Source organism: Salpingoeca rosetta (genome assembly GCF_000188695.1).
Source record: "Salpingoeca rosetta unplaced genomic scaffold supercont1.37, whole genome shotgun sequence".
NCBI classification, from domain to species: Eukaryota; class Choanoflagellata; order Craspedida; family Salpingoecidae; genus Salpingoeca; species Salpingoeca rosetta.
Genome location: NW_004754897.1, coordinates 195,869 through 205,868, shown reverse-complemented (window position 1 = coordinate 205,868; position 10,000 = coordinate 195,869). Strand labels below are relative to the sequence as shown.

At 54.7% G+C, this 10,000-nt stretch overlaps 3 protein-coding genes across 3 annotated transcripts; 2 read left to right on the top strand and 1 right to left on the bottom strand.

Moving 5' to 3' along the window:
• Positions 1-63: 63 nt before the first annotated feature.
• Positions 64-1,038, top strand: PTSG_10858 (uncharacterized protein; the record flags this gene model as incomplete). Its single annotated transcript, XM_004988182.1, has 2 exons — positions 64-602; positions 813-1,038. 2 exons carry the CDS (start codon positions 64-66, stop codon positions 1,036-1,038), a joined length of 765 nt encoding a protein of 254 aa, XP_004988239.1.
• Positions 1,039-2,889: 1,851 nt separating this feature from the next.
• Positions 2,890-7,696, top strand: PTSG_10857 (uncharacterized protein; the record flags this gene model as incomplete). Its single annotated transcript, XM_004988181.1, has 5 exons — positions 2,890-5,726; positions 5,960-6,063; positions 6,259-6,336; positions 6,568-6,633; positions 7,033-7,696. 5 exons carry the CDS (start codon positions 2,890-2,892, stop codon positions 7,086-7,088), a joined length of 3,141 nt encoding a protein of 1,046 aa, XP_004988238.1. The 3' UTR covers positions 7,089-7,696.
• Positions 7,697-7,868: 172 nt separating this feature from the next.
• On the bottom strand, positions 7,869-8,851 carry PTSG_10856 (uncharacterized protein; the record flags this gene model as incomplete). Its single annotated transcript, XM_004988180.1, has 3 exons — positions 7,869-8,030; positions 8,352-8,450; positions 8,762-8,851. The coding sequence occupies 3 exons, from the start codon at positions 8,849-8,851 to the stop codon at positions 7,869-7,871; spliced, it is 351 nt and encodes a 116-aa protein (XP_004988237.1).
• Positions 8,852-10,000: the final 1,149 nt, after the last annotated feature.

Sequence of the window (10,000 nt, the reverse complement as noted above, 5' to 3'; positions counted from 1 at the left end):
AACACCACCACACACAACACACGACCAGCAGCAACAGCAGCAGCATCCACCTGCCACGCCAACATGCATGCTTACGGCCTTTCCGTCCCTCCATATTTCTCAGCCCACTTCTTCGTGCTCTCCTTCTTTTCTTGTGCTTTGTCTTCTTCATCTGCTCTGTCATCCCATGTCGTGTCACACCAACCCAAGCCCAACCAGAGCATAGCTGCTTTCGTTCTGTCTCATTCCAATCCCACACCATCCTTTCTTCGTCTTTCAACTCTCCATCTTCCCTTCCTCACACTCACACACACACGCAGCACACACACTCACACTCACACACACACACACATTCTACCTCTTCTTCTTCTTCTTCTTCTTCGATCATTTGCTTGCACGTTCCACCCTGTCCTTCGTGCAATCAAGCATGCGGTGCCGCTCACACACATGTCCATTTTCCTTATCCATCTTCCGTTTCATCGACACACACATACACTGCACGCACACCCGCCTGGCACTCACCACCACCAGATACAGAGGCAGAGCCGAGAGGCCACCGTCCCACCGTCGCCACTGCACGTTTCGCCCTCTTGTCCCGCCTACTGGCCATCTGGCAATCTTGGGTAAGTGTCTTGCACGTGCGATCAGTGCCATGACGCCACGTGTCCCGCTCTCCCTCTGTCATGCTGTGTTGCGTGGCCTCGGCGAGTGTGCGGTGTGACACTTGGCGTGTGGCGTGGCGCTTAGTTTGTTTGTTTATGTTTTGGCTTGTTGTTGTGGGTGGCTGGCTGGGTGGCTGGCTGTCTTACGTGTCATGTCGTGTCGTTTGCTAGAAGGAGAACGTCAGCAGCACCCCACCCGCGCGCGCGCTTCTTGCCGTGTGTGATGCGCTTCTTGCCGTGTGTGATGCGACTCGACTTTTTTGTTGTCCCTTCGGTTGACTCGAATGTGACAACTTCCACAGTGCGCGTTCCTTCTCACGACTCCACGTCACTTTCCTCTCTCCTCTTCACACCGCCACCCACGTCCACAACAGCGCTAAAAGGTGTCCACGCTTAGTGCCCGTGGGGACAACCAGCACACCAACGGGGTCACCGTTGGTCGAGCCAAAACCACCACAACCGCGCCGCGCTCATATACCCATACTCACGCGACCCCACCCGCCTGGGCCTGCCGACTGACCACGTCAACTGCCAGAAGCAGTCAGCAGCACGATGTGAGTATTTTTGGTCTGCTTGTTCCCCCCCCCCTCTTCAAACGTGCCGGGTGTTGAGTACGCCACCCACACAGCGTGTATATGTGTGGCGTGTCCGTGTTGTCCTTTGTTGTCGTCATGTGGGGTTGGGCAGGGTGGTGGTTGTTGTTGTTGTGTGCGTTTGTTCTTGCTTCACCAACACCACGTCACACATTCGCGACACACGGCCCAGCCATTTTCATGCGCACATCAGTGTTGTATTGCCCCTGTATTGCTGTTTGTTAAGTCGGCAACAGTCCCACACACACACACAAATACCCACACAAATACCCACACGCACGCACCTCACGATCGCATCATTGGCATAGTGACCGGCCTCATCTTCGACTTTCGCGTGCAACCGACTCAACCGACCCCTTGACCCCTCTACCCCCGTGCAGCGTGAGTTGATGATGCCGTGCACATGCATGCGTGCGTGAATGTGCTGGCGTGGTGCAGGCAGGGCTTACGGGTGTGCGCATGCGCATGCGTGTGCTTGTGTTGTGTTGTGTTGTGTTGTGTTGTGTTGTGTTGTGTTGTGTTGTGTTGTGCATGTGACAAGATTACTTGAACCCTCACGCGTGCGCACACACCCTTCCTTGCTCAGCTGGCACACTCGGGCATTGCCGGCACGAGCAGACAAGCAAACCTCTCAGGCACCGCCTCCATTCTTTCATTGTGAGTTGTTTGGATTTACAAGCTTGACTTGCATCATTCATTCCCCTCCAGCCGCCCCACTACGGTGGTTCTGGCCATTCTGGTTCACCAGATTTCTGTGCATTTCTGTGACGTACACACACACACACACACACACACACACACACACACACACACACACACACACACACACACACACACACACACACACACACACACACACACACACACACACACACACACACACACACACACACACACACACACACACACACACACACACACACACACACACACACACACGGCACGTCAACGTCACGATTGTCGATGTACACACCACGATGTTGCACACGCCACGATTCCACGAACCATTCATGCGCCCGCAACCTTCGCGCCGACTTCACCACGCACATCAGTCAACTAACGCATGCTGTTATGTTCCAACCCCCCTCCCCCTTGTGGCCACAATGTACGTGCGCTTGCTTTCTTCTGAAGTTCTTGAGGAGGTCGAGACACGCGCGAACGCTCGCACCCAAAGGCGCGCAACGAGTCTTTAGCGCCGAGGCAAACCCGCAACAAGCAGCACATTCAGCCTCAGCCATTGGTCCTGTCCTCCCTCACATCGTCAGCACCGGCCCCAGCGAGACTTCATACGCACGTGCGTGAGCAAGAGGCTGGCCCCGCGGTTTCCACACCCTTGTATGTGGAATCCTGAATCGGCACACATCGAGGGCGACGTGGGCGGTGTTGCTGTGGGCGAGTTTGGTGGGAATGAGACACAGAGCAGCAACGGCAACAGCCACAACAACAGGACGATGGAGGAGGAGGGGGAGCACGCTTGCTGCAGTCCAGGTGACCGCGCAGCACGCGGTGTGACCCATGACAGCAACGACAACAACAACGACAACAGCACCAGCAACAACAACAGCAACAACAACAGCAACAACAACAGCAACAACAGCAACAACAGCAACAACAGCAACAACAGCAATAACAACGACGATACAGCTGGTACCCGCATGTTTACCAGTGACACCAGCCACGACAGAGAGGAGGAGGAGGACGAGGACGAGGAGGAGGACGAGGAGGAGAATCAACAGCAGCACGTGGTGCAGGTGCAGGTACCACAACATGTGGATACTGGTGGCGCCCCACTACTGGACACTGATGGTGCCCCACTACATCACCCATTACAGCCATCTGTGACGTCACTGGAAGCGAGTTCGCGCCAGGGACAAGTACCCATCACAACCGTGGCGTCGACCATCACACGAGACACTGAGCTGCGCTGTGGACTGGACGCCATTCTACAGAAAGGTGGCGGCAACAGCGGTGCATTACGGGCAGACGGAGAACGAGAAGAAGATGAAGGAGCGGGAGCGGAGAGGGGAAGTGTTGTGGGCTTTGAAGCAGGCAAGCGCGTGCTGTTTGATTGGCTGATAGGGGAGCGCGTTGGTGATGGGCAGGTGATGCGCGCGTGCGATGTCATCAAGCACTTCCTATCTGCCCTCGTGGGCCAGCACCGACAACAGCAGCAGGACGGCGAGGAAGAGCTGGAGGAAAAGGTAGAGGATGGAATGGTGTTGGTACCTGACGCCGATGCTGGTGCCACTGCCGCTGCGAATACTGCTGCTGCTAATGATGATGATGAGGAGGATGATGAGGAGGATGATGCAAGTGGCGGTGTGGGTGGCGGTGTGCAACAGCCGGAGCATGCCATCCATGCCGAAGCAGCAACGGCCAATGCTGTTGCGGCTGCACTGCAACAACCACACCCGCCCGTGCCCAACACACAGTCAGCGCCAGGTTTGGAGTCGGGTGAAAGCAAACTGCATCAGCACGACGAAGCTGCATCCGATGGCGCGTTGCCTGCAAGCAAACGCCCCAAGCTTGGCAGTGAGACCCTTGGCGTGCAGACGCGCCAAGGTCTGGTTTCCCCGCAAGAAGAGGATGACAGTATGCGTCAACAACAACGACAACAACAACAACGACAACAACAGCGACAACGACAGCAGCAGCAGCAGCAGCAGCAGCAGCAGAAGCTGGAGGAAAAGGAGGGGGAGGAGTTGATTGCGCAATTTGCACCCCAAGTTGCATCCACCTCGTTGCCTTCGTTGTCATCAATGTCGTCGGTGCTGGGGGGATCGACAACCCCACTCGATGGAAGTCTTTCGTTGGAAGGACAGGACTTGTTACGGTCGCTGTTTGCTCGTGCATCAACCGCCACCTCCACGCCAATGCCATCATCAATGCCATCGTCATCGTCATTGTCGTCGTTGCCGTCAACGATCACGCGGCAACGGCAGCTTGACGCGGCACCGCACGCATCGTCCCCCGCGCCCTTTTCCCCACCGCTGATTCCCTCGCAGCCAGCGGCAGCAGCAGCAGCAGGCAGCCTCCAAGAGACAGACAGAGAGCAACAGCAGCAACAACAACAACAACAACAACAACAACAACAACAACAACAACAACAACAACAACAACAACAACAACAACAACAACAACAACAACAACAACAACAACAACAACAACAACAACAACAACAACAGGACCTGTCGGGCTTGTCATCTGCGCAGCTGCTGCATCTGATCATGACGATGGCGGGTGACGAGCAACTCCTTGGCTGTGACGCAGCCAGCGGCAATGCTCGTGTCAGTAGTGGTAGTGGTGGTGGTGGTGGTGGTGTCAACCACGCCGTTTCGTCACCTGCAAGCTGGGCGCCGTTTGTACAGAGCCTCCAGCAACAACAGCAGCAACAGCAAGAAGAGCAGCAGCAACAACAACAACAGCAGCACCAACACCAAGAAGAAGAAGAACAACAACAGCAGCAGCAGCAGCAGCATCTATTTCAGCACCGTCGCTCGCGCTCACATCACGGCTCACATCACGGCTCACATCCATTGAGCCATGAAACTGCACAGGGCACAACACGGGGCACGCCCACCACAGCCTCATTTTCGAATGCTGACGTACAGCACCCGCACTTTCCACTCATCTCCATTGCCCCAACGCAAACGCCTCAGCCAATGCTGCTTCAGTCATCTGACCAGCCGAACCAACCGCAAGACCAACACCAGCACCAGCAGCGCATGTTCTCTGCACCACACCACCAACACCAGCACCACCAGCAGCAGCCATTGCAACTGCATCCAACGCACCCACAACAACAAGTCGGCCTACCACACCACAACCACCACCACCACCACCAGCAGCAGCAGCAGCAGCAGCAGCAGCAGCAGCAATACCAACAACTGCAACAGCTGCAGCAAACTCACACGCTGCACCAGCTGCTGGGCACGGGCGACGTTGATCCAAGCGTTGTTCCCCTCCTCGTCCAACTCATGCTGCCGACACTGCACACGGGTGGTCACACAATCACCGCCACCACTGCGGGCAGCAGCATTGGTGTGGCGTCAGCGCTGGCAACGCCGCGTGTTGGCATTGGCGATGGGATGATGACGACGATGAGGACGAGGAGGATGAGTGCTCGCGGCAGTCGCCGTGGGTGTGGCCGCTTCAGTGGTCACAGCGGTAGCGGTAGCAGCGTGGGAGGCGCACGCACGCCAACACCAACACCAATACCAACACCAACACCAACACCAACACCAACAACAGCGCAAGCACTGCCACAACCACACGTGGGTCATGGCCTCGCTGGTGTCGGCGTTGCGGGTGTTGGCGGTGCACCGAATCTGGCAGCAGTCCCAACCACAGCCACAGCCACAACCAAGGGACCCTCGTCATCATCATCATCAGCGGCACCAGGGCCAGCATCGGGCGCCAGTGGCCGCGGCAAGAAGGAGCGCACGTGCGTGTGTCCAATCTGTTCTGGTCCCGGCCGCCGCACAGAGCTGCAGTACGTGATGCAATCAAATGTGCGGCCGATGGCGTTTTGTTTGTTTGTTTGGTTGGTTGTTTGTTTGGTTGTTTGGTTGTTTGTCTGTTTGTTTGTGTGTTTGTTTGTTCGTTCGTTTGTTTGTTTGTGTGTTTGTGTGTTTGTGTGCGTGCATGTGCTGTCTCGTGTGCTGTCCTGTGTCTTCGTCTCACCAGCACCCTCACCATCACTCCCAATACCAACAATGTTGTCAGGATCTGTGGCACGTGCTACGGTGGCGTGTACAACGACATTCGCAAATGGATTTCATCACGGCAGGTCATCCAGGAGCCCACAACCATCCACGAATTCATTGGCGGTGCGTGCGTTTGCATTCGTGCTTTTGTTTGCGTTGACATATGTGTGCATTAATGTTTGTGTGTTTTGTTGTCGAGTTGGGTTCACATCAACCTATTGGCCATTAACCACACACGCACAAACATACACACACGCAACATGCAACACGGATTCATGTGTTCCTGTCTCATCTTGAATCATGTTACGCGTGCTACAGTGTTGAAGCGCCTGCCACGTGGCTGTCGCAATCACTACAACTGCTCACCCGCTGCGTACACACACAACATCCCAGCATGTATGCACGTGCATCCTTGTCGTGTGTCGCATTGCTGCCTACATCTCGTACATGTACACGTGTGCATATGTGTGTGTGTGCATGTGTGTGCATGTGTGTGTTCGTACGAATGTGCATGTGTATGTGTTCATGATGGATAAGATCGGAAATGTGCATCTCACGTCATCCATCACCAACACCACCAACATCACCACCAACATCACCACCAACATCACCATCATCACGGTGCAGACCAGCGGTGTACGCGCTGCCGCTCGATTGCGACGTCTCTCCGCTCCCCTCATGTCATCCTCGCAAGTAAGTTGTTGTCAGAGCGGTGGTGGCGGCGGTGATGATGATGATGGCAATATGGAGTTTGCGATGTACCTGTTTGACATGAACACACACGTGAACACACACGTGAACACACACATGAACACACACACGAACACACACACGAACACACACACGCACACACACATACACACACACACACACACACATACACACACACACACGCACGCACGCACACACGCACACGGCACACCACGCGGCACTACAGTACGCGCCAAATCACCCGCGAGCATGTTTGGATGTTTGAACACTGCCACTGCTTCCCATCATGACCTCACTCCTGTCCCGCCTTCTCCTCTCTTCGCCCGTCTTCCACTACCTTCTTCCATCCATCATCATCATCACGTGCACACGAATTGTTAGTGGTTCAAAAAGCGCTCAATCGCCCGAACGAGCGGGCCGCGGACGACGAGTCGTGACCACTGCTGCTGGTGCCTCCGGTCGTGGCAGCAGCAACCTGACCATGGCGATTATGGTGACACTATCCTGTGACATCCATCGCCATTCAACGCTTCCAACCCACTCCATTCAACCCATTCAACCCATTCAACCCACTCAACCCATTCAACCATCTATTCAGGCCATCTATCTGTCCCTCCCATACTGTGTGATTCAAACTTCGCTTTCAGTTTGCCTTGCATTTGATTTGCCCGTTTCCCCTAATCGCCAGCTGCTTGTGCATGTGCATGCGCGTGTATACATGTGTGTGTGGATGGGTGCGTGTGCATGTGTGAATACCTTGATTAGCGTGCATGTCTTGTGCTTTGCGTTTGGTTTTGTTTATACTTTTGTCACTTCTGTTCTTTCGGTTCTTTGTCATCAGGAGCACTTACCATATCAACACCACATACAACTTGACGACGTGCACGTGCGTACAGGCGCGCAGGCAGCCACCCGCTTGCCCGTGCACACACATGTACACATATTCATATGTACGCATACGCACACGCGCATATGGACGTGTGCACTCGTCGTGTTGGCGTGAAGGTTGCGGCAATGCAGAGAGAAGATAAACAGTTAACCAGCCTCCATCACATGCAAGAAAAGAGGGGTACGGGTGACAAGTTTGGAGGGGGATGGTGATTCGCGGTGCATGGCGCCGCGTGTGCAGTGTGGCATGTGGCGTATGCCGTACATGCGAACATGCAAGACGTGTCGCATACAACGAGGGGGGGGGGGCAACGACACAACGAGCAAGTTCACGTGTCTGTGGCGAAAAGGGCGTGCAAAACAACGAGGGCAAACGCTACGAGTGTGAGGAAGAGCGTGAAGCCGAGACTGTGGTCGCACTGGGGAACGACACGGCGCAGGTAGGACTGGATGGCCTTATGGTTTCTTGCGTAATGGAGGGGGCTCCGCCCCTGTTGAATCACACGATGGCGTTTGGGCGGGTTGAAATGGAACGGGGGTGAGGTTGGGGTGCAGCATGAGTAGGTGTGTTTGGGGCGGATGGGATTGAGAGTGAAGGTAGGGTAGAGAGAGACAAGTGCACACACACACACATGCAGACGGAAAGGAAACAAACACAGACACACACACACAGACACAGACACACACATACACACGCACACACATACACACAGCCACACATACACACAGCCACACATAAACACAGCCACACACAAACCAACCAACAAAAAACAAACAAACAACACAATACAACACAGCAACGCAACCCTGACCGTGTCTGTGACGTGGATGCATGCCCCTTGCTGCACGAGCAATTTGACCATCTCCTCATTCTTCCGCTCAATCGCCAGTCGCAGCAGCGAATCCCGCTCCTGAACAGCACAAGGCGTGATGGTGGTGCGTATGTGTGTTGTGTGTTGTGTGTTGTGTGGTGTCATGTGTGTTGTGTGGTGTCATGTGTGTTGTGTGGTGTCATGTGTGTTGTGTGTTGTTTGTTGTGTGTGCGTATGTGTGTGTGTGTGTGTGACGGACCGTGCCTTTGCCGAGAAACCTTGAGACCGCATTGAAGGATGGCTGTGACAATCAATCAGGCATGCGTGTACGCGCAGGTGAGATGAATGTCACATGCGATCGTGATTGTCGACATACACACACACACACACAAACACACACAAGTGTGCACCTCCTCTGTGCTGGCGATGGTGACACCAGATGCAAACAGCATTCGCGTAATGCCGATGTTGTCGGCCGTGATGACCCGTTCCATGGCCATGTGTGCGTGCTCCTACAAAGATAGATGAACCATCAGCCGCGCAGTGAGGCGCCAGCAGTAGAATCCAAGTCACGGGCAGCGTGAGCCAGGGAGAACCAACACCAGCCAAGTAACTCGCAGCATTGTGTGTGTGTGTGTGTGTGTGTGTGTGTGTGTGTGTGTGTGTGTGTGTGTGTGTGTGTGTGTGTGTGTGTGTGTGTGTGCACGAGCACACCGTCATGCACCCAACTCCTGACTCTCTCGTTGTCATTGTTTGTTGTTGCTCACCACTGGAACGATGGCGCCTCGATCAACAAGAAAGGAGACGACTTCCGCATTCATGGTCTTGCATGCTTCATACAACGGTGTGTACCCCTTCTGTCTTCGTGCAGCGCATGCAGATGCAACACGCTTTGTCAACTCAGAAGGCCACATGGAAGCCGACACATACACACGCATACAGGCGGATAGACAGAAACGTAGACAGAAACACACAAAACACAACAGACACAACAAACACACACACACACAACACAACACACACAACACAGACACACAGGCACAACACAGACACACACACACACACAGTGCGTACCCGGGAGCGCATGTTGATGTTGGCGCCATCTTGCAAGAGCACGCGAATCGCATCCAAGTTGCCCTCTCGCACCGCAGTGAACAACGGGTGTGGTGCCTGCAGCATGAACGGACGGACACGCACATGGAAGGTAGCGAAGTTGGACGCGTGTTGTTGCACGTCCACACATGTGTGAGCACGCACACTTGTGCCGGAACCCCCATCGCCCCCACATACACTCTCACTCACATATACTCACTCACACACACTCACACACGGCATGTTGTGTTCCAAGGACAGGATAAGCGAGAGCGACAGCGCCGTCACACCTGCGCCCTGGCGTTTTGTCCTCCAAAGGCGGCCGACAAGAGCGCGCCCATGGCCACACAATCAAACGCTTGCTTGTGACACACCTCACACCTCACAAGCCACGTGTGTGTGTGTGTGTGTGTGTGTGTGTGTGTGTGTGTGTGTGTGTGTGTGTGTGTGTGTGTGTGTGTGTGTGTGTGTGTGTGTGTGTGTGTGTGTGTGTGTGTGTGTGTGTGTGGTAGGGAGGGTAGGGGTAGGGTAGGTAGGTAGTAGTAGTAGTAGGTAGG